General features: G+C 38.4%; 2 protein-coding genes across 3 annotated transcripts in view; both read right to left on the bottom strand.

The window, feature by feature from the left end:
• The window catches only part of LOC142442856 (sulfotransferase 1 family member D1-like), a 35,797-nt gene extending 34,045 nt beyond the window's left edge, over window positions 1-1,752 (bottom strand). The window contains exon 1 of the mRNA XM_075544246.1: window positions 1,464-1,752. The gene's annotated coding sequence lies outside the window, so the exon portion shown is untranslated. The remainder of the gene's footprint in view (window positions 1-1,463) is intronic.
• Window positions 1,753-11,781: 10,029 nt separating this feature from the next.
• SULT1E1 (sulfotransferase family 1E member 1) overlaps window positions 11,782-25,972 on the bottom strand; it is a 75,897-nt gene continuing 61,706 nt past the window's right edge. For both annotated transcript variants that reach the window (XM_075544241.1, XM_075544242.1), the window contains exons 8-9: window positions 13,965-14,145; window positions 11,782-12,534 (exon numbers count right to left, since the gene is read on the bottom strand). In XM_075544241.1, coding sequence (XP_075400356.1) covers window positions 12,422-12,534; window positions 13,965-14,145 — 294 coding nt within the window. In that variant the 3' untranslated portion in view covers window positions 11,782-12,421. The remainder of the gene's footprint in view (window positions 12,535-13,964; window positions 14,146-25,972) is intronic.

Genomic DNA, 25,972 nt, shown 5'->3' with positions numbered 1-25,972 from the left:
CAGATGAAGTCAAATATCTTTAACATAATGAGCCAGATACAAAGAGAATATTGTTTTGGTGGAAGTAATAGCATAGCTTCTGTTCTCTTATTATGAGCCATTGTATTCACATCAAAATTTTAGTACAATAGACTTTACAGGGGTTGGAACCTTGGACCTACATGCAGTGGGATGTTGTCCAAATGAATTTTATGACTTCAATTTTCACATGCAGGTAGTTGAGAAAATGTATATTCCTTTTATTAAAAGATGTAATTTCCCATTTGGTTTGGAATTTTAAGTATATGGATCTTCATTTATTTGAAGAAATGAGTAATCCTTTAAAAAGTAATAATTATGGGGGCAGGAGAAAAGCTTGTGTGCCTGGACACAGGCAATGTCTAAGTAGATTACTGTAACTCACTCCCCAAACTTCAAACTTCCTGTCATCATGTGAATTCTGACTGAATGCAGCTCCTTGGGACACAGTGGACCTGCCTCTCTGGGTCTCGGAGACTGTAACTCTGTCCGGATTTATGGCAGTCGTGCACATCATCTTTCTCCTGAGGAGCTGCTGGGCTTTCCAACAGATGGCCGAGGTGCCAGCAAAGATCTCTTTTTTAAGCCACTAGAATTGCTTTATTTTCAAATGAAGTCTTTCATTTACAGTTAAAACACAATATTTGACCATTCACATAGCTACAATAACAATTAACAGCATCATGTGACTCTTCTTACACCTGGACTTTTTGTACGGACATGGGTTTCTTAGACTATTCCTCTCACAATAAGCCCACATCAAAAGAAAAAGGGATGCATTAAGCATATTTACATAGTTATTAATTACAGTCAAAATAATAGCCTAGCTCCAATCTTGTTTGAAAATCCTTTAGAAAGAAGTGCATTTCCAGATATTTGAAGAATATATTATTATAATATTTATTTGATTTAATGATAAAAATATTTTACTTGTTTCAATGAAACCACAGTGGAAAATATATAAGGAAAAGTAATCAATCATCATTCGCAAATACATTACATAATATCTATACAATGCATTGAGAATCTGGAAAAACACACAAACGGGGAGATATAAAAACCACATCTTTGCCTACATCTGGTTTTAATATTCTGTTAAACATGTTTTCTTATAATTCAACCTGAACCTGGGAGTGATCTGCACAAGAGTTTTCCTTCAAGTTAAATATAAGCACTGAGAAAATAGACTCACCCCCTATTAAAATAATTTTAGCTTATTCCCCCCCAAAATGGAGAATGCAATGACCTACACACAACTGCTATTACGGAAAACCACCCTGTGTCATTATGGTAGGAAATCAAGACTTAAGAATGCCTCCGTATTCCCTTGTAATGGCAAAGCATCCATACTAGAATCTTTATTTCTCATTCTTTGAAGTTTTCATTACCGATTTCATGAATATTTAAAGTATGGGCACTGTAAAGACAGTTAAGGAATCACTTACCAGGTGCTTCGCTTGACGAACTGAAGGTCCAGGGATTCGCTTTGACAGTAATTGGTTAGTGAAAGTTTCACTCTGTATAATTTTCAGTCAACTGTAAATAATGCGTCTCATGTGTTAGGAAGACATAAAAGGAAGTCTTTTGAGCTGGATCAGGCTGCTGGTTAACCTGTGCAAAATCTGTTTGTGTTTTACAAAGGCTTAAGGGAAGGATTTCTGTTGTTGGTCTTGGTGGTAGAACAAAACAAAGAGCTAAGAAATCTACTAAGCTTCGCATCTGGAATTGCTTCTATAAATAATGATGCTTAGTAAATGAAAGCGCTTTACTTGTAGTTTAACTGGTTCCAATTTCAGCCGAGAAAGCCAAGCAAAACCCAGATACAGTTCTATGGCTCCAGTGCTGATAAGAACCTAGATTGAAAGGTGATTTATCTGTTCATCTAGAGTGCATGGACCAGTTATAGAGAAAAAACTGGTTTCCTCTGTGGGAGGGAAGGGAAAAGGTTGTACAGCCAAGAAAAACTGGAACACATCTTACTCTTAAATGATAACAATACCAGCCAGAAAGAAAGAGTTTGTTGTATCGCATTTGTAACTTTGGTTATAGCAATTACTTCAGAATAGAAATAACTGTGAGAATTCCTTATCAATTTAATTTGTCCAAAATTTTATCTGCAATCTGTTTTCTTTTAGAATCAGATCTTTGAATCATGCTGATGAAAGGAAATTTTTTAAATCTCTTAAGTTTCCATTTTTCTCATAATGGAATTTGAATTTGAAACTGCTCATGCAGCAACATATGGAGATAGTTTCATTAATTTTTTATATCGTTATCCTTTTAGAACACCCTAAACAATGTGTATGTATATCTCTAGTGGAAAGATCTTCATTAAAACATTTTCTTTATAGTTTTTAGATTGTTCTCTTTTGCTGTGGGGGAAGGCATCAGGAACAGCTTGAGCATTTCACTACTTAACTATAAGAAGACAAAACAACGGGGGCAACGAGATACAGATTAATCTGAAAACGGGAAAGCATGGCCAGTTTTCCTCCCCACATTCCTTAAGACAGGAAGTGATCTTCAGGGTTGCAGTAGACCAGGGGTGGCTACACTTTTCCAGCATGCGAGCTACTTATAAAATGACCAAGTCAAAATGATCTACCAACTACAAAAATGCAAAATTATATTTAGTTATTACATTCATTAATAAATGCATTGAGAATTCTAGATATGCATAATGTATGTTTATGTACCTTGCATAAGCGCATGAGTCCATATAGCACAACACAACACAATTAACCATGCACATTTTTTGTCATTACCTGAGTTTACTCTGATGACTTTCACTGAATGGAATGAGCCAGGGATGCATAGTCCGGACAGTAGCTGCTGACAGCCAGCCTCAAGCACACTTCCAAATGATCATCGGTCATGGTGGAACTGTACTTTGACTTCATTATCTTTATGTGGGAAAAGGCTGACTCACATGAAGAAGTAGAGCCGAATAATGCAGTCAAGGACGTGGCACATATTCTCATGTTTGGGTACTTTCCCTCTGCGAGTAAGTTCCAGAACTGTTCCTGTGTTCTGGACTTCAGCTGAACGTCAGCTTGTAGGGTCAAAATCTCCCATTCCGTGTGAAAGTGATACGTGTTTGTCTTCTTACTTGGTCCAGCTCCACCACTCATTTTTTTAAAAAACATTTTATTGGGGGCTCATACAACTCTCATCACAATCCATACATATACATACATCAATTGTCTAAAGCACATCTGTACATTCTTTGCCCTAATCATTTTCAAAGCATTTGCCCTCCACTTAAGCCCTTTGCATCGGGTCCTCTTTCATTCCCCCTCCCTCCCCGCTCTTCCCTCCCTCATGAGCCCTTGATAATTTATATATTATTATTTTGTCATATCTTGCCCTATCCGGTGCCTCCCTTCACCCCTTCTCTTTTGTCCGTCCCCCAGGGAGGAGGTCATATGTAGATCTTTGTAGTCAGTTCCCCCTTTCAAAACCACTCACCCTCTACTCTCCCAGTATCGCCCCTCACCCCCTGGTTCTGAAGGTATCATCCACCCTGGATTCTCTGTGCCTCCAGCTCCTATGTGCACCAGTGTACAACCTCTGCTCTACCCAGACTTGCAAGGTAGAATTTGGATCATGGTAGTTGGGGGGAAGGAAGCAGCCAGGATCTGGGGGAAAGCTGCATTTTTCATCGGTGCTACATCGCACCCTGACTGCTACATCACACTCCTCCCCTAGGCCCCTCTGTAAGGGGGTCTCCAGTGGCCAACAAATGGACTTTGGGTCTCCACTCTGCACTTCCCTCTTGATTCACTATGGTAAGATTTTTTTTTGATGATGCCTTATCCCTGATCCCTTTGGCACCTCGTGATCACACAGGCTGGTGTGCTTCTTCCATGTGGGCTTTGTTGCTTCTGAGCAAGATGGCCGCTTGTTCACCTTCAAGCCTTTAAGACCCCAGACACAATCTCTTTTGATAGCCGGGCACCATCAGCTTTCTTCACCACATTTGCTTATGCACCCGTTTGTCTCGGCGATCGTATCATGGAGGTGTGCAGCCAATGGTATGATTTTTTTGTTCTTTGATGCCTGATAACTGACCCCTTCGGGACCACGTCCACTACTCATTTTAATACCCTTTCTTACTTTAAGAGGAAAAAAACAAGGTCTAAAAGTTGGCGGTAACTTAGCTTGTTAGTTTTGTTGCACTTAGCGCAGTTGTTTGCGCATGCGTTTGACATCTAAGAGTGCATCTGATTGGCTGCACTGTGTATCATTTAAGTGATGGGATAGATGATAGGCTTTCGTCTAATTCTTTAATGCCATGCGATCTACCCACACTACATGTGTGATCGTCTAGTAGATCGTGATACACGTATCGAACACCCCTGCAGCAGACCCACCATACCTCCTCCCACCCCCTTTCATGAATCACAGGTTAATGTTGTATAAAAATTACAATATAAGAGTCTGGATTTAGTATCAGAAGATGCTGCTGGGAGAGGTTTAATGGAAACAGGCAACTTAAGTGATAAAACACTTCCAGTTAATTTTAGTGAGGGTGAGAGTATAATCTATATGAGTTAATGTCATGACAAAGAGAAAATTAACCTTGATTTCACATTCCTTTCTTCCTTATATCTCTTGCCAAATAGAAAACAGAGTCCAATATACTCTCGAGTTAATACATGCACATAGGAGGTTGACGTGTAGCAGTAACTGCTCAGAACGGTTTCCAGAATAGGACACGTGTCCCATCTTTCAGAGGCTTTGCCAACCTCTCCCCAAATAACTGTCCATTTGATAGGTGAACAGGTTTTAAAATATTTTTCTCTGTGTTTAAATATTTATAACATAAATATTTTCTGGATATAAATGTTACTAATTTCTAGAACATGTGCTATAGAGATATCATGGCACTCAACAAACTAGAGAAATAAAACACACTGAAATAAATGGAAGGAGAAGCTTTAGTATAATGATCGATTATAAATGACATGAACTACTGCTCTGTGGAATTCATCACATAGTACCCTAGCTCCAACAAGACTGACCCTAAAGGCAAGATGACTCAAAGAATAGATTCTGGGTTTCACCTGATTTTATTAGTTTTGAGAAGTGGTCTCATGGGGTATTCCTTAAGACCAGTTAAGGACAGTGTCCTCCTTAAGCCTGAGGAAATGAAAACTTGTGCCTGGTTACAGATGGCTGTGGGCAATGCGCAAGCAGCACTCAGAAGTCTGCGAAGAGCACTTTTCAGTACCATCCCTAGTGATCCATTACAAAAATTTTGCTTCCTGTCTCTGTGACTATATGCTTTGTAGGTGCAGTCTTAATTCGCCCGCTCCCCGCCCCCCCCCAAAAAAAACAGCCCTGGAAGGCTCCCATGATGTACTTGAACTCTCATTCCATTCAAATAGAAGGTAAGATTGTCACCTGGCCACCATGGGCTCCTCATGTCTGTGAGTTAATAGGTAAATTCTGGAGTTTTCATACTCATGCTGTATGTGATTGGTTGATTATGCAGGAGAAATTTCATGGATATTACATAATGGCAGTCAAGAAGAGGATCCAGAAGACAGAAGATCCCTTAGGCATCTCTTAATACTACCCGGCTCTATGATTCAAGTCAATGAAAAACTATAGCAACTCAACTCCAACATGATTGCTAATAATCCAGAGCCTTCTGGAATGAATGTTTGGATGAACTCATCTGTAAGAGGACCATGCCCAGCTGAGGTGCTTGTTCAGGCCAAGGAGGGTATTGAATAGGTGCTGGGTAAAGGTGGTTGTAAATACCATCTATGGCCAGATAGACAGTTGTAGAAATGAAGACTGCATTTGTTGTGAGTATTTCTTGTTTTATTGTAAATATATCCGTACCCAAAGCAAGTTTACCGTCATTGCATTGATTTCAACTCTGTGAAAGTGAGCCTGTAGGACAGGGGAGAAGAGCCCCTGTGGGCTTCTGAAAGTATGTCTTTTTTAAAAACAGTTTTCGGACAGTTAAGTTGCATATCATATTTAATTTGGACATATCATATTTGAAAAGTTGTGAACTCATCACCACCAACAATTTTCTTCTTTCTTGTACTCATTATTATTAGCTCTCCATTTCCCTACAACCACACCTGCGATAATCCTAAGAACCTGTTAATCCAGTTACTGTGTCTATTGATTTACCTATCCTGGATTCCATACACAGAAAAGCAGACCCCCCAGAAACAAAACCCACCACCAACAACAATAACAAAACAAAATAGAGAAAACTCTTAATCACAAAGAAAGCAAATATTCAAAATGAGGACACATCGTAAAAGGGTCAAAAATGAGAACAATTTTTTTGCTTTAAAATCCCCCTTTAACTTTAACATCATCTCTTCACTTGGTCCATTCCCTGAGGCTATGCATGCCTCCCAAGCAGATACAGGAAAACCACACAATTGAAACCAGATTTCTTTCTATTAAATTGGAGATCACTAACAATGCTCCCCTTCACCACTGATCAGAAATCTCAACTTCAGAGCAAACACCCTCCCCCAGCAAGAGCAGATCTATCCCAACTCCCCCAGCCAGGACCCTCACCTGGCCAGTCTGGCCTCGCAGGCCCTCCAAAGAGTGGACACTGCTAGTGGGGAGCCTGTGGCAGACTCCCTCACAGCCAAGCAATTCTCTTTGCCATGTGGTTTTCCTTTACCTCTTCTCCCCAGGCACCCTTCCTGCCACATGCACCTCCCTACACCATCCCAGACAAAGAAGTGGTAATCCCCACCCAAACCCAAATGTTTCACTGTTTAGTTTTTATAATTTCCTTTTACTTTAATTCAATCTATATCCCATTTTTTTAACATCCACAGTTGCTCTCTTTTTGACCCTGCCACACTGGCTACTTCCAAGATAAACACTGGCAAACCCTGACAAACCCTGAGGACACAGACGTATCTGCTTTCACAATCTTGTGTGTGTGAACCTCACAGTCAATGAGTGGATTCTGTCTTGTAGAAATGGTATAGGGCAGGGTTGAACTGCCTTTATGGGTTTCTGACACTCTAACTTTTTACAGGGGTAGAAATAGGTGCGAAATTTTGCTAATGATTAGAACTCAGAGTGTGTATGAATCTAGGAAAATTGAAAGTTGTCAAGAATGAAATGGAATGCAAAAAGATCAATATCCTAGGTATTTGTGAGCTAAAGTGGACTGTATTGGCCATTTTTAATCAGAAAATCATATGATTTATTATACCAGGAATAACACAATCAAGAGGGATGATGTAGCATTAATTGTCAAAGAGAACATTACAAAATACACTATGAAGTTCAATGCTGTCTGTGACAGGATTATATCTATCAACCCTCAAGGAAATCCAATCAGTAGAGTTGTTATTCAAATTTATGTAACAAACGCAAAAGCTAGTAAAGAAGAAATCAAAGAGTTCCATCAATGACTTCAGATTAAAATTGATCAAACTTGGAAGCAAGACCCATGAAAAGTTAATGGCAATTGGAATACAAATAAAGGATGCAACCAAGAAAGAAGAGTAGTTAGAAAATATTGTGTTGGGGATAGAAATGAAGCTGGAGGTCACATGCTAGAATTTTGCAAAACCAATGACTTTGTCATAGAAAACAACTTTAACAATGCAAAAGGTGAATGCATACATGAATTTATCCAGATGAAGTACACAGAAATAAAATTGATTACATCTTTGGGAATACACATGGAGACTCAGTATTAGCAGCTAAAAATGGCTGCTAAATGGGCTAACGTGGAACAGACCATCAATTGTTCATATGTAAGTTGAGGTGGAAGCTGAAGAAAATTAAAGCAAGATGACACGAGCAAAAATAAGACCTTGGATCTATCACACCTGGATTGTGAGACCATCTCAAGAACAGATTTGATGCATTCAACACTAATGACAGAAGACCCGATGAGCCGTGGGAGAACAGCAAGTCCATCATTCATGAAGAGAGCAAAAGTTCATTAAACAGACAGGAGAGAATGAAACGATCTCAGTGGCTATCAGAAGAGACTCCGATACACTGTCTTAATTATAGAGAAGATAAGGCACATGGAATAAATTAGGTAAAAGAGCTGAGCATAAAATCGCAAAGGGCAGCTTGAGAAGACAAAGTAAAGGATTATATAATGAAATGGACACAGAGCTAGAGGTAGAAAACAAAAAAGAACATCATCAGCTTTTCTGAAACTGAAATAACTCAATAACTCAAGCAACAGTTTCTGACTTGAACGATTCTATAGTATTCAAATCTATAAGATTCAAAATATTGAATGATGCAGGAAGTATCAAGAGAAGATGGAAAAAATACACAGAATTACTAACTAGTCGTCAGTCCACCACTTAGGAGGCAGCATATGAGCAAGAACCAATGGTGCTGAAAGAAATTCAAGCAGCACTGAATGGATTAGTCAATTAAAAAGCTTCAGGAATTGATAGAATACACATCAAACTATTTCAGCAGGTTGATGAATCACTGGAAGCACTCACTAGTCTATACCAGAAAATTTGGAAGACAGCTACTTTGGCCAAAGGACAGCAAGAGATCCATATTTTGCCCGTTCCAAAGAAAAGTGACTCAACAGAATGCTCAACCAATGGAGCAATATAATTGCTTTCATTTGCAAATAACATTTGACTGAATATCATCCAACAGCGATTACATCAGTACATTGATAGGGAACTGCCAGAAGTTTAGGACAGATTTAGAAGAATATAAAGAACAAGAGATATAATTGCTGATGTCAGTTGGATCTTGAGTCAAAACAGAGAATACCAGAAAGATCTTTGCTTGTGTTTTACTGAGTAAGCCAAGGCATTTGACTGTGTGGATTATAATACATTATGACTAGTCTTGAGAAGAATGGGAATTCCAGAACACTTCTTTGTGGTCATATAAAACCTATAACATGGATCAAGAGGCAGTTGTGGGAGTATAGTTTAAAACCAGGAAAGTGGGGCATTCGGTTTGTATTCTCTCACCACACTTGTTCCATCCATCTGCTGAGCCAATAATCAGAAAAGATTTTATGAAAAAGAACATGGCATCAGGATTGGAGTAAATCTTATTAACAATCTGCGATATGTAGACGACACACCTTTCATGCTGAAAGTGCGGAGGACTTGAAACACTTGTGGATGAAGAGCAAGGATTGTATGAAGGATGAAGATCAAGCCTTCCATATGGTTTAGAACACTTTAATAAGACAAATGTTCCTCACAATTGGACCAGTAGGTAACATCATGATAAATGGGGAATAGTTTGAGGCTGTCTAGGATTTTATCTTATTGGTTCCACAATCACTGCTCAGGGAAGCAGCAGTCTAGAGATAAAAGACATGTTGCAATCTGTGCACAGATCTTTTGATCCTTTTAGAGTATTGAAAAGTAAGGGTTACCTTGCAGATAAAGGTGACAGGTCAAGCCATGGTATACCCAAGCCATGGTATCTTCAATGGCCTCATGTATATGTGTGCCTGACCAGGGTATTTGCCATTGCATATTATTCATGTGAAAAGTGGACAGTGAATAAGGAAGGCTGAAGAAGAATCTATGCATTTGAATTATGGTGTTGGAGAAAAATAGTGAAAGATCAAGGGGCTGCTAAAAGGACAAGTTAATCTGTTGTAGAATCAGTAAGTCTAGAGGGCTCCTTAAAGCTAAGGATGATCAGAATTCATCTTAAATCCTTTGGACATGTTGTCAGGAGAGACTAGTCCCTGGAGAAGGACATCATTCATGTGAGGGGCAAAGAGAAAAGAGGAAGGCCTGTAATGAGATGGATTGATACAATAGCTGCAACAATGGGCTTAGAACTATGAATGAATTTTTAGTTCACACTTAACATTGAGCTCGAATCTCAGAAAGATAAGTTGTTATGATTTGACCTTGCTCAATATTTACCCTTATGAAGGGGTAACTGAAGATACAGGTGGTTTGACAAAGTCTGATGAAGCAACCAGATGGTACCTTATTCTCATTTAAAAAAAAATCAGGTGATTATCAGAAAGAATTAGCATCTCAAGTCTTAAAAGCTTGTCTTAAGAACAAGTAGTTCTCTAAGTGAGGTGTCATCTAAGCCTTCATGGAAGAAGCATATCAGCTTGTGTGATTCAAGGATTGTAAATAATAAAATCTAAGATCTGAGGAGAGAAATATATTGAGCTTAAATTCTGAGTACCTAGTTTACAGAAGACTACAGAAGACAGTGAACACCCAAAATCCATTTGTAGAGACTCCATGGGGATTAAGTTCATGGAATTCCCTCTGACTATTGACCAGGGATGTGAACTATCTTGCTCTCAGACAAAGTGTATCAGAAATTATTTTTTAAATACAGACAAAATTAGGTTAAAATTTAATATATTACCATTTGTTTCCACTTTGGATTCATTAATTTGTTCTAAGTTTTACTATTCTCTGCTTTCTCTTGGATTGAGGTTCCTTCGGTATTTAATTTTATTATTGCTATTTTTGAATATGATTTTCCTTTTATGAAATATAGGGTAGGTAAATCTATAGAGACAGTAGCCCAATTAATATACAACTGTGATGTCAGAGGAGGAGCAGAGGAGCAGCAGGAGTGGAACCAGGATCCATTTTATGTGACAGAGTAGTGGAATCCCCAGCCCACAGAGCAAGTCAAGCTCAGTGTTTGGGGGCAGGAAGTTAGCATGGAGAGTGGGCTTTCTCTGATTTAATTGGGAGAACTGGATTTTCAGACACATGAATCTGGAGCTGAGTGACTTTCAGTTGAGGCTTATAGCAGAGTGGCATGCCCTTCGGACATTTATTAGCAGCCTTGAAATAACATTGTATCATTTCTTCACCAAACAACTATATCTTGAGCATTTCCATTTGAAGTGTAGCTTGTTAGATTCCCCAATAAACCCCATAAACGTGAGCATTGTCTGTGAGTACTGTGTGGCCATTGCAATGAATGAACCTCGCCATAAAAAAGTAAAAAGCATTGTGTGAGAAAAAGTAGGACATTAATTATTACTGTATCACTAGAAGAGTTAACAATTTGCTTATCTTCCCCACCTATTACCTCTACTTAACTTCATACATATGCATACACAGTCTCTGTGTATATTCTCAATATTGTTATACAACGTTTTTGTTGTTAAATGGACATACAGTGTTTAAATTTATAAAAAGTATATTTTAATTTTTTAAAGTACCTTTAATTTGAGGGGGAGAAAAGATTACTATGTAACAGGGGACTGAATTATTTCTGAACTTCTTTCTCAAGTGGTAGAAACCAAATCATACTGCTTTCTCCATAGTTTTGACTTTTGCTAAAAGGATTAGAGAGGTAAATATTGTAACACTGAGACCTATCATGAATTTGTCTTGATTTTATGTGTATCTTATTATAGGAAAAAAAACCCAACAACCATTGATTGTTATATAACACTAGACCTGAAAAGGCAAAACAAGACAGTGAAATAGGGATACATGTCAATAAAATTTGTTTAAAATAGCACATTAGATTTTCTATGCATTTGTTTATTGATAATTGCCCAACTTAAAACTAAATTTACAGAGCTTGCATTCATTACATTTATATAGGATAGAAGGAAGTCTAAGATTTAAAAAGTGCAAATTGGTTAAATGAGTATAAGCATAAAACACATTCAAACTATTTCTAGGTTAGTAGCATGAAATCCTTGACAACTTCAATCTTTTCTCCTTGATCATGTTGCTTCTTGGTCCGGGTGTAATTTTCCCTGGTGGTGCCGTGGGTAAGCATTGGATGGTTAAATGCTAGGTGGCAGTGGTTTGACCTCCCTCACTGCTTCTCATGGGAAATAAAATGCGTTTAATTAGAAAAAGAGTAGTCCTGATGGCATGGGCAATGAAATACTTAACTGTTAACCAAAAGGACAAATAAAGGGCAATTTGTTTCTGTAAAGATTTATAGTATTGGACACTCTATTGGAGCAGTTCTTTGGGCAATCAACCCAGCTGCAGGGGGTTTGTATTTGGGTTGTAATTAAAACAAGCAACAATTACATGCTTGAAGACAAGGAGGCCTTAATAAAATAAAAAATGGTAAATGACTGATATGCCTGAAAATGTTTACACATCATTTTTATCTACCATGCTAAAATGATTTTTTTAAAGTATTTTCATATTTGTGCCAAAGAATAAGGATACTTGGAGAAAGATAATGTTGAAAATTCACTATTAGTTCTGAGTAGACTTTTCCAACCTACACATTTCATAATTCAAAGAGAGGAACAACTTGAGTTTTTCATTTAGACAAAGAAAAATTCCAAAATTAAGAAATTATAGGTAGAGTAATATTCTAAAAACAAACATTGAAAATATTCCTCTCTACGTATGTAGGGAAAAGTGAGTAGAAGGAAAAAGTAATTTTCAGAAATGTTAAGACATGGAAGTCCTTCTTAGATCTCAGTTGGGCATCTCAGAGTCAACCCTTTCATTTCCTGGTCATAGCGTAAATCAAATCTTTCATTCAGAGCCACAGTAAAGTGATTTTTCCAGTCTCCCACACATCCTGTAATAAAGGAGAAATAGCAATGAACACTAATGCAACAGATATTAATTACATCTTTGAGTCAGAATAATGAGATTTTTTAATAGTCCTAGTCTTTAGTAATACCTAATGAAATCTTGTTCTTAAAATCCTTGATTATTATTTGTTATACTTAAAAATAGATATTAGAACTTGCAAAAAATTACATTAATTTCCCCTCACCATTTTATGTTTTCTTTCTGCAGTTTTCCATAACTTTATTAATGGTAACTCGGTATGTATAGACACATACATATATACAAACACTACTTCCCTAAGGCATATATATTGCCCTCGATTCCAAGATGCAGTTTTTAATTCATATTCATGTTTCTTCACGTCAATTTTTCTTGTCTCCGCTCTCATGAAATGATTGAAAAGGTCATATATATATGATATTTTCAATCACTTCATCTGTATGTGAAAACCAGTCAATAAGTAATGAAAACTGAAGAGGAATTGATGCAATTTTATCATGATGTTAGCAAAGAATATTAAAAATATCTTGGATGAACAGAACAAACAAATCTTTCTGGGAACAAATACAGCAAAATGTTACTCAGAGAGGAGGATGGGAAACTCCATGTACTTTGGATACGAGCTAAGAAAGAACCAGTCCCTAAAAAAGCCATCATGATTGGTAAAGACAAGGGTTAGCCAAGAAAGAAAGCATGATATATATATATATATATATATATATATATATATATATATATATATATATATATATATAGAGAGAGAGAGAGAGAGAGAGAGAGAGAGAGATCTTCAATGAGATGGCCTGTCAGAGTAGCTGAAACATCACAGAAATTAGGAGGACTGCACAGTACTTGGGCAGTATTTCACTCTGCTGCACACACATATATACACAACATCAGTGCACATAGTTGTTGGTAAGTGCTATCACATTAGTTCCAACCCATCAACACATGTGCTTTATGTTCAATGGAATAAATCTCCAGCAGGTCCTGTTCATCCTTAAAATCATTTCTGTGTGTAAGGCCATTGTTGTATCTGCAGTATCGACTCATTTGGTTTATATACATAAAAGGATCATTGGGGACACACTGGTCTAAAAGTAGGGCTGCTATATGAAAGGTTGGTGAATCAAAGCCAACAACTTCTCCATATGAGAAAAATGTGGTAGTCTGCTCTGTAAAGATTTACAGCCTTGGGAACCATATGCGGCAGTTCTACTCTGTATGGGAGAGTTGCCATGAGTTTGCATCAACTCGATGACAGTGGGTCAACAATGTTTTATGTCTCAGCACAACTGATGACTCACTAAAGGTTTCTAAAGGTAAAACAGCACTAAAGTGGATCCCCATTCATGAATAGACCCGGTTCGATTTTTACCTAGCATCACTACAATTTGTGAATCCTAATAGTTATAAACTGTAAAATCTCCTTACCCTTTCTCATGAAGGGGGACACTTTATGGTTCAAAAACTCTTCTGGCAGTGCTGTATAGTTGGTAGCTGGATTCTTCTTCATCTCTTGGAATGAAGTACGGTTCAGAATCTTATGCACAATCTCCTCTGTTGGCTTCTTTCCCAGGAAAGTATACAATTTTATCACTTCTTTTCTCAGATCCTATAGAAGACAAAAATATTTGAAAGCTAAATGACCAAATTTAAATTTAATTTACTACATCCAAAGTTAGTCACATTTGCATTGGAGAGATGAAAAACTTTCCTTTACTATTAGTCAAAAAAGATATTCATTGGAATTAAATTTCCAATGAGTAAAAACAATAGACAATAGTGAATAGTTTTGAGAAAGTGATAATGTTTTATCCTAAATATAACTTTCATCACCCACAAATAGATATGAAAGATACTCCAAAGATCGCCAGAATAACAAAAGATAATGTTTCATGAAAAAGGGAGAAAAGATTGAAGTTGTCAACAATTTCATTTTACTTGGATACACAATCCACTCTCCTAGAAGCAGCATTCAAGAAATCAGACCAAATAATGTATTGGGAAAATCTGCCCAAAAGTGGTTTAAAGTGTTGCAGAGCAAAGAAGTCACTTTGAGGACTAAGGTGTGCTTTATTTAGGACAGGATATTTTCATTTGCCTCATCTTCCTGTGAAAGCTGGAGACTGAGTAAGAAAGCAGGAGAGGATTTCATTAATTTGAATTATAGTGTTGACAAAAAATATTGAAAATACCATGGACCACTAGGAGAACAAACAAATTTGTCTTGAAGGCAGTAAAGGACAGACTGCTACTTATTAACCATGGCAACTACAGTCCGCTCAGAAACATCAAGTTTGGGGAAAGAGAAAATGGAGACAGTTTTCTTTCTTTAAAAAAAAATTACTAGTGTAACAGGTCAGAAAAAATACAAACAAAAAGTTTATAAAAAGGTGTGAAAAATGAAATACTCAAAGTGAAACACCAGTAGCATACATACAATACCTACACTTAGCTTTATCCAGTTTCTACTTCCATCTTGTATTCTACTGTTAATATCTTTTTCTTTTTTTTTTTTGTGGGATGAGGGTGCTCTAATCTATTTGGCCAAACCACACAATGCAAATATTTGTTGTACTATATGTCATGTTGATTCTAGTGTGCAGTTTCTTTTATCTGGAATGTGTTTCCAATTTCTCTGTGGAGTAAATTATGGATAGTATTCAAACTCTAGATGAATTATCGCTTACTTGCTCTCACCAATGTCCATGTCATTCTATATCTCTACCGTCCCCACACCACCACCCCGTCTTCCCATTGCCATACTCTTGTGGCCCGGGCATTGCTACGATGGGGGAGCTCTGTCATTGGCATCCCAAACGCCAGCAGGACGCCCCAGTGGGAACAGATTCAGCAGATTCCTCAAAGGAAGGACAAACTGCACAGAAGGCACAGGCTGCCCAGTTCAGAAGACTTAGCCCCTGGAAGCTGGATGAACAGCAGCAGAACATGGTCAGAGGTAGTGCCAGGGATGGCCCCTTAGGCAGGAAGACAATCAAAGTATGACTGAGGAAGAACTCTCTTCTCAAAGTGGAACCAACCATAATGACGTGGCCAGAGGAAAGCCTTTGCGACCTTCCTTTGCTGACAGGGTACTATTCAAAATGGGAAGAAACAGCAACAAGCATCTATTAGTAATTGGAACTTAAAATGTACAAAGTATGAATCTAGGAAAACTGGAGGGGGTCAAATATGAGATGGAACACATAAAGTTCAATATCCTAGAGATCAGTGAGCTAAAATGAGCAGTTCTTGGCCATTTGGAATCAAGCAGTCATGGTTTACTATGTCCAGAATGACAGATTCAGGAGAGCTGGTATTGCATTCATGGTCCAAAAGGACATTTCATTAAGCTACACTGTGTATTTATGCCTGGTATCAGGGCCCTTAAGTTTGTTCCTATTTACTTTTTCATTAATGGTCTTTTTGGTTCTAGGGTTTATATTTAGCTCTTTAATCTATCTTGAGTATATTTTAATTCATGGTGTGAGATATGGGTCTTGTTTAACTCCTTTGCAGGGGAAAATGCAATTTTTCAAGCACTATTTATTGAAAAAATTATCTCATTCCCACTTAGTGTACTGTAGTCTTTTATCAAACATCAGATAACTGTAGGTAATTTGGCTGTATTTCTGAGGTCTCAATTTTAATCTATTGGCCATCATAGTTATTGTACAATTTCCAGCTGTTTTAATTACTGTGGCTACATAGTAGGTTTAACATCTGGGAGTGAAAGGCTCCTCTCTTTTTAAAAATAGTATTTTATTTTTCTGGGTTTATTTCCTTTTATATATAATAGGTGTTTAGTTTTTCCATTTCTTTGAAGAATTGTGCTGGGATTTGGATCAGAATTGCACTGTTTATAAAGTGTTTTTGGCAACAGTGACTTTTTACTACATTTTTAAGGAATCTTTGGGGTTATATGTAATGTATTATATCACCTGGGAATAAACAGTTTTGTTTCTCCTGTACTAGTGTGAATGCCTTTAATATCTTTTTGATGTCTTATAGTTCTAAGATATCCAGGACTATATTAAATAAAAATGGTAATAAAAGTAACTCTGCTTCCTGATCAAAAGAGGAATGCATTCAATTTCTTTGCATTGAATGAGATACTAGCCATTTCAAATAGATGACCTTTACTATGAACTGCCCTCTGACTCTTGATTTTGCCGTGTCCCAGAGATTTTGACATGCTGTATTCTTGCTTTCATTTGTTTCAAGGATCTCCTTATTGTGTTCTTTATTTTTCAATTAACCAGTAGTTTTTATGCAAAGTGTTGTTCAGTTTTCATGCATTTGACTTTTGCAGGGTCCTGTTTTAATTTTACAGCAATGTGATCTGAAAAAGTGGTTTTTGGCATCTCTATGTTTAATTTTTTGATGCTTTCTTTATAGCCTAACATGTGATCTATTCTTCAGTCCATCTCATATGCACGAGAAAAAAATATGTATTGTGCTTTAGTCGGGTGAAGCATTATGCATATGTCTAAGAGGTCAAGTTGATGAATTATGCTGTTTAGTTCATCCGTATCTTTGTTAATTTTCTTTACAGTTTTTTATCTTTGCTCAAAGTAATGTGCTGAAGTCTCCTATTATCATTATACTGTGGTCTTGTTGTCGGATCAATTCTATGAAAATTGGATTAATGTATTTTGAAGGTCTTTAATTTGGTGCATCAACTATATATATTATTTATTTGTGATAAATAATATATATCTGTGTATATATTATATGCAATATTGCAATATAATGCATAATATATGTTAATTATGGTTATACTTTCTTGTTCAAGTGACAATTTCATGATGATTTTCTTCTTTGTCTCTCATGTCTTTTACTTTAATAGCTACTTTGTTAGAGATTAACGTTGCTATTTATGCTTTCTTTTGGCTTTTATTAGCTTGATTTTTTCTATCTTTTGATTTTTATTCTATGCTTGTTTTTAAACCTAAGGTATATGTTTTTATAAGCAACACATTAAAGGCACAAGATTTCTTTTGTATTCTGTTAGTATTTGTCTTTTAATTGGTGAGTTTAATCCATTTACCTTCAATGTTCTTATTGATAAATATGGTTTTATTGCCTAATTTTGTTATATTTTCATGCTGGTTTAGGTTTCAATGTTCACAATTATTTTTATGCTGCATTAATTTTTGTTTATATATTTCTTTGTCAATATTTCTATGCTTTTAAAAAATTGTACTGCTTCACATACTTATGCAATTTTCCTCTTTTATGTTTTGTTGAGGTTTTCGCTTTTTCTTTGAGGATCATTTCTTTTCAAATTCAAAAGGTTTGCTATCTTTTATGTATGACTAGATATCTTTGCTGTTTGAATATTAATTAGCTACTATGTTCCATATATATATATATTGTTGTATTCATTGCAGAAATGCTATTTGAATAGAAAATTTCAAAGGGCAGATTGAGAAGATAAAGCAAAACACTATAATTAAATATGCACAGGCCTAGAGGAAGATAACCACAATGGAAAGACATGCTCAGCATATCTGAAACAGAAAGAACTGAAGAATAAATTTTAAGCCTTGAGTTGCAGTATTGAAAGATTCTAAGGGGAAAATACTGAATGATACAGCAAGCATCGAAAGAAGATGGAAAGAAGACAGCCACTGTGCCAAAAAGGAACTAATTGATATTCCACCATTTCAAGCTATAACATATGAGCTAGAACCAATGATGTAGAAGAAAGAAATCCAAGATGCACTGAAGCAAAAATAAACCACAGACATACACACACAATGCCATTGAGTCGAAGCCGACCCATACTGATGCTATAAGACAAGGTAGAACTTCCCTTGGCAGTTTCTGAGACTGTTACTCTTCACGGGAGTAGAAAGTCACCACTTTCTTTTGAGTAGTGGTTGCTGGTTTCAAACTGAAAAATCTCATGGATCCCAGCCCATCTTATAACCTCTATGCCACTAGGGCTCCTAGAAAAAATCAAGGGTCCAGGAATTGATGAAATATCAACTGATATGTTTCAACAAGCTGATGAAGCACTAGAAGCACTCAGCAATAAGAAATATGGAAGACATAAGAAATATGGAAGACAGCTACCTGGCCATCAGGAAGAGATCCATATTTGTGCCCATACGAAAGAAAGGTGACCCAACAGAATGTTCCAATTATAGAAGACTATCATTTAAAATGAAAATACGGCACATCAAAACTTATGGGATACTGCAAAAGCAGTTATTAGAGGAAGCTTGATATCAATAAATGCATATATGAAAAAGAAGAGAGACCCAAGGCCCAAGGCCCGTCTGCACTCTCAGTGTATCACCTTATAAATGTACACACAGGCCAATATCACTATGTTATGGATTAATGTATTTACGTAAGTACACACCTCTCCCTATCTACACCTTTGCTTCCTAGAGCTTGCCTCTGTATCCTTTTGCCTTCTCCTTCCCCATCATCTCTTCACCCTTCTTCAACCTTTTAGTGCATTGAGAGAATGTGTATATTCTAATGAATTAAAAAAACGTGGAAGGCATGGGAAAATACTTAGAAAATAATCCCATCCTAGATTATCCCAGATAGCAAAAAGAAACCCATAGCAAAAGAAGAAATAGATATAGTTATCAAGAAGCTAAAAAAAAAAAAAAACAAAAAAAAAGCTCCAGGGCCAGGCAGCTTCCCAGGGAAATTCTACCAAGCATTCAGGGGAGAGTTGACACTGATCCACCACATATTATTCCAGAGTGTAGAAAAGCATGGCAAACTCCCAAACTCATTCTACAAAGCCAATATAAATTTGATACCCAAACAGAAGAAGGATTCCATAGGAATAGAGAACTATACACTCATATCTCTAATGAACTTAGATGCAAAAATTCTTAACAAGATATTGGCCAATAGAATACAAAAGTATATAAAACATATCATCCAACATGATCGGGTAGGATTCATCCCAGGGATTCAGGGATGATTTAACATCCCCAAATTCATCAATATTATACACCATTTTGATAAGAAAAAGTATAAGAACCACATAGTAATATTAGTAGACACAGAAAAAGCATTTGACAACATCCAACACTCATTCTTAAATAAGATGCTTATGAAAATAGGAATGGAATGAAAATTCCTCAAGTTAACACTCAGCATTATAGTCAATGGAGAAAAGATGAAAACAATCCCACTGAAAAGGGGACCAGACAAGGATGCCCCTTGATCCCACTCCTATTTAACATCATGCTGGAGGTTTTAGCTAACAGCATAAGGCAAAGAAGTGACATCAAAGGTATTCATCTGGGGAAGGAAGAGGTGAAATTATCATTATTTGCAGATGATATGATTTTATATATGGAAAATCCCAAAAGTTCCACAAGGGCAGCACTGGAAGCAATAGAGGAGTTTGGCAGAGTGGCAGGATACAAGATCAACAAACAAAAGTCCATCGGACTGTTATACACAGACTGATAAGACCACAGAAGAATAGATCAAAAAGGTGGTACCCTTCACAATAGCCAAACACAAAATGAAATATCTAAGGATACAACTGACTGAAAAAACAAAAGATCTATACAGGGAAAACTATAGAACACTATTACAAGAAACCAAGAGCAACCTCAACAAATGGAAGAATATCCCATGCTCTTGGATTGGAAGACTTAATATGGTTAAGATATCAGTTCTGCCAAAAGCACTATATAAGTTTAATGCCATCCCAATACAATTCCCATCATCTTTTTCCAAAGAAATGGAAAAACTGATTACCAATTTCATATGGAGAGGGAAGAAGCCCAGAATTAGCAGAGAACTCCTCAAGAAGAAGGACACAGTGGGAGGGCTTGCTTTACCTGACTTTGGGATATACTATACAGCCACGGTTCTCAAAACTGCATGGCATTGGTACAATGACAGATACTCAGACCAATGGAAAAGAATTGAAAACCCAGAGATAAAAGCATCAGCATACAGACAGCTCATCTTTGATAAAAGCCCCAAAAATATCAAATGGGAAGCAGATGCCCTCTTTAACAAGTGGTGCTGGATAAAAATGGATATCAACATGCAGAAAAATGAAGCAAGACCCTTATCTCATTCCATGCACAAGAATAAACTCAAGGTGGATCACAGACCTTGAAGTGAAACCCCAGACTATTGGGGCCATCAATGAGGTAATTGGGACCAATTTCAGAACTTTGGCACAGGGAATACACAGGCTATCAGAAATAGGGAAGGACACAAACACAGAGGAGGCACAAATTGACAAATGGGATATACTGAAGATAAAACACTTGTGTACATCGAAGGAATTCACCAAGAGAGTCATAAGAGAGTCCACAGACTGGGAAAACATCTTTAGCAATGACACATCAGACAAAGGCCTTATTACTAAAATCTACAATACTCTGCTAGCTTCCAAAAAGAAAAAAAAAACTAATAGCCCACTTGAGAGGTGGGCAAAGGACTTGAACAGAAATTTCACAGGGACAGAAATCCGAATGGCCAACAAACATATGAGAAAATGTTCCCAATCCTTAGCCATAAGAAAAATATAAATTAAAACAACACTAAGGTACCACCTGACACCCTCAAAGGTAGCCCAATTCAAAAATCAGAAAGCAACAAGTGTTGGAGGGGCTGTGGGGAGACAGGAACTCTCATCCACTGCTGGTGGGCCTGTAAGTACGTACAGCCACTATGGAAATCAGTCTGGCGATACCTAAAACAGATGGAAATAGAGTTACCACACGACCCAGCAATCCCCCTACTTGGCATATACCCAGAAGAGGCAAGAAGCAAAACAAGGCCAGATATCTGTGCTCCAATGTTCATTCCGGCACAGTTCACAGTTGCAAGAAGCTGAAAGCAACCCAAATTTCCATCAACTGACGATTGGATTAAAAAACTGTGGTATATACATACAATGGAGTACTATGCAACACTAAAAAGCAGTGATGAACGTATGAGGCACATAGCGGCATAGGAAGAACTGGAGGAAATCATGCTAAGCACAGTAAGTCAGGCACAAAAGGACAAGTACAACATGAGCCTGCTGAGGTAAGTATTAAAAAAAAAAGAAAATGCAAAAGGGGCATAGGGGGAAAAGCTACTGCATACAAACATTTTTGGGGTGAAGACTGTGTAGTATGACAGAGACCAGATCAAAACCAGGGATGCACATGGTAGACAACAGTGGAGGAGGTAGGGAAAGGAAAATAAAAGGATGAATATAAGGAAGAAAAGGGCGCGGGGGCATGGGGCACTAACCCACCCAAGGGGAGGGTATTGTTTATATCTCCACAGGGAAAAGTGGGAGCAGACTTCAACCCAGTGCCGCAAGGTGTGAATGCAAGATCACGGCGTGAAGTAGGGAACCAGTGGAGAGGTCTGGGAGGCGGGCCCCAGCACCAAAAATTAAGTGGATTCCTGGCCCTCTCCCGAAAAGAATTTGTTTCAAAGGACGACTTTGATTCTGCAGCTCCCGGAGATGGACATATCTGATCAGAGCACACAGGAGAAGATGAAGGGGGAGGAGGAGTGGGTGGAGCACAGCCTGGCCCACCAGGCCGTGAGGATGATGTTCCTGATTAGAGCAGCCAGTCCACAGAGAGAACAATATGGCTGGCCCCACTATGAGAAAGGATGCCCCTCAGTGACCAAGGGCGATACAGGGGACAGCACTGGAGACACAGTGTGGGAATTGCACCTGACCTGATCCCACCACACCGAGGCAAAGCACTGTGGGAGTGCAGCGGAACAGCAAGGGAATGGAGTGGCAAGGTCCCCAGGGAATGCTGAACGTGGACTTTGGGGCCAGGGCGTGGTCCCCCAACAGACTGGATTAGAAAACACTCCTAAGGGCCAACAAACGATCCTTCAAGTAACTACAAGCTCTTCTTTCTTGATGTGTTTTGTTTTGTTCTTTGTCAGTGGTTTGTTCTTGTTGTTTTGTTGTCTGGTTGTATACTGCTGCTTTGTTTTCCTCTGTCTTGTTTTCGTGCATGTCATTGTCTCCACAGTCTGTATAAATAAGACAGACTGGATGAATTATCTGGAGGAAAAACAACGGGACCGACAGTTCCAGGGGAATTTGGGGTAGGGGGATGTGGAGGGGAGTAAGGAAGTGGTGTTAACAAACACAGGGACAAGGGAACAACATGGGATCCAAATTGGTAGTGAGGGGGGAGTGGCAGGCCTGGTAGGGAATGATCAAGGGTAAGGTTACATAAAGAAGAGGTATAGCTGTAACCCAGGTGGGGACAGAGCATGGTAGTAGGGCAGGAGGAAAGTCAAGGGAGATGGACGAAAGAGCTAGGAGTCAAAGGGCATTTATAGAGGTCTATACCTGCACATGCAAATATATATATGAGGATGGGGAAATAGATCTATGTGTCTATATTTATAGGTATAATATTAAGGTGGTGGAAGGACCTTGGGCCTCTACTCAAGCACTCCCTCAATGCATGGATACTTCCTTTTATTAAATTGGCACTCTACGATGCTCACCCTCCATACACAACTGCTGAAGAACAAAGTGGGTGAACAAGTAAATATGGTGAAGAAAGCTGATGGTGCCCGGCTATCAAAAGAGATAATTTCTGGGGTCTTAAAGGCATGAAGATAAACAAGAAGCCATCTAGCTCAGAAGCAACAAAGCCCACATCGAAGAACACACCAGCCTGTGTGATTCCGTGGTCCTGAAGGGTTCAGTTATCAGGCATCGAAGAACAGAAAAATCATATCATTGGCTGCACACCTCCATGATATGATCCCCGAAGACAAACGGGTGCATAAGCAAATGTGGCGAAGAAAGCTAATGGTGCCCGGCTATCGAAAGAGATAGTGTCTGGGATCTTAAAGTCTTGAAGGTGAACAAGCGGCCATCTAGCTCAGAAGCAATAAAGCCCACAAGGAAGAAGCACACCAGCCAGTGTGATCACGAGGTGCCAAAGGGACCAGGTATAATGCATCATGACATATATATATATATATATATAGTGAATGAAGGGGGAAGTGCAGAGTGGAGACCCAAAGCCCATTTGTCGGCAACTGGAGATTCCCTCATAGAGGGGTTTAGGAGAGGAGATGGGTCTGTCAGGGTGCGATGTAGTACTGATGAAGAACACAGCTATCCCCCAGATCTTGGATGCTTCCTCCCCTCAACTACCATGATCCGAATTCTACCTTGCAGGACTGGATAGAGCAGAGGTTGTACACTGGTGCATATGGGAGCTGGAGGCACAGGGAATCCAGGTGGACAATACCTTCAGGACCTGGTGTGTGAGGGGCGATGCTGGGAGAGTGGAAGGTGAGTGCGTTGGAAAGGGGGAACTGATTACAAGGATCCACATGTGACCTCCTCCCTGGGAGATGGATGGCAGAGAAGGAGGGGAAGGGAGACTCCGGATAGGGCAAGATATGAAAAAAATAACAATCTATAAGTTATCATGGGCTCATGAGGGAAGGGGGAGCGGAGAGGGAGGGGGAAAAAAAAGAGGACCCAATGCAAAGGGCTTAAGTTGAGAGCAAATGCTTTGAAAATGATTAGGGCTAAGAATGTACGGATATGCTTTATACAATTGATGTATGTATATGTATGGATTGTGACAAGAGTTGTATGAGCCCCTAATAAAATGGTTTTTTAAAAAAAAAGACTGCAGAAGAATATTAAAGGTATGCAAATGGAGAGGAGGAGGTGAAATTATCACTATTTGTAGACAACATGATTTTGGAATTGAAAATCCCCCCAAACTCCCCAACAGGAGTACTTACAGTGATAGAGGAATATGAAAGAGTGACAGAATACAAGATGAACAAACAGAAGTCTATTGGCTTGCTATATACATCAGATGGATCCATGGAAGAGGAGATCAAGAAGGGAGTATTCTTTACAATAGCCGAGAAAAAAAATTGAATTATCTAGGAATATATTTAACCAAAAACCCCAAAATTCTTAAACAAGAAAACTATAAGACTTTACTTCAGGAAACCAAAAGCGACTTCCACAAATGGAAGACTATCCCATGCTCGTTGATTGGAAGACTCATAGTAAAGATGTCGGTCTTACCCAAGGCACTTTATAAATTTAACGCCATTCTGATTCAAATACCAACCACCTTCTTCAAAGAATTGGCAAAAATGACTACTGATTTCATATGTAGAGGGAAGAAACCCAGAACGCGCAGAGAACTCTTCAAGAAGGACAAATTCAGAAGCCTCGCTTTACCTGATTTTAACACCTACTACCAAGACCCAGTGGCCAAAACAGCGTTATGGTACTGGCATAATGACAGCTATGCATACAAATGGAAAAGAACAGAAAACCCCAAAATAAAAATAAAGCCATCAGTATATAGACAACTGATCTTTAAAAAGGGTCTCCAAGCATCAGGTGGAGGCAGATCCCATCTTTAATTAACAAGTGGTGCAGGAAACAATGGATATCCACATGTAGAAAAATGAAACAAGATGTTTACCTCACCCCATGCACAAGAGCAATCTCAAGGTGGATCACAGACATAGAAGCAAAACCCCAAACCATCAGGACCATCAGCGAAGGAATTGGGCCAAACCTAAAGACTTTGGCCCAGGGGATACAATGGCTAACTGCAAGAGGGCAGGGCACTCACACACAGATGAACCTGAAATTGACAAGTGGGATTTACTAAGGATAAAACACCTGTGTGCATCAGAAGACTTCACCAAGAGGGTAGCAAGGCAACCCATAGAATGGGAGAGTATGTTTAGCAATGACACAACCGACAAGGGCTTATTACTAAAGTCAACAATACCATCCTGGCCTTCAAAAGGAGGAAAACTATTAACCCCCTGAGGAGTGGGCAAAGGAGCTGAAAAGAAGTTTCACTAGGGTGGAGACCCATATGGCCAGTAAACATATGAAAAAGTGCTCCTTATCATTAGCCATCAGAGAAATACAAATGAAAGCAACCATGAGATACCAATGAAAGCAACCATGAGATACCAACAACCTTGAGGTTAGCGCAAATCAGAAAATCAGAGAGCAACACATGTTGGAGGAGACATGGCCAGATAGGAACTCTCCTTCACTGGTGGTCTTGTAGATATGTACAGCCTCTGTGGAAAGTGATCTGGCGATATTGAAAGAAAATGGAAATTGATCTAACTTAAGATCCAGCTATCCCTCTACTGGCCATATACCCAGAAGAAGTAAGAAATAAAACAGGACCAGTCACCTGTGCTTCAATGTTTATTGTGCCACAATTTACAATTGCAAAGAGTTGGAAACAACCTAAATTTCCATTTATAGATGAGTGGATTTGTAAACTCTGGCACATACATACAATGGAGTACTATGCATCACTAAAAAGCACATATGATCACATGAAACACATCGTTTCATGGGAAGAGCTGGAGAAAATGATACTAAGTGAGCTCAGCCAATCACCAAAGGACAAGTAAAGCATGAGTCCCCTGAGGTA

Source organism: Tenrec ecaudatus, chromosome 3, assembly GCF_050624435.1.
Source record: "Tenrec ecaudatus isolate mTenEca1 chromosome 3, mTenEca1.hap1, whole genome shotgun sequence".
NCBI lineage: Eukaryota > Metazoa > Chordata > Mammalia > Afrosoricida > Tenrecidae > Tenrec > Tenrec ecaudatus.
Note: the sequence above shows the minus strand (reverse complement) of the source record. Positions and strands in the feature narration are given on the sequence as shown.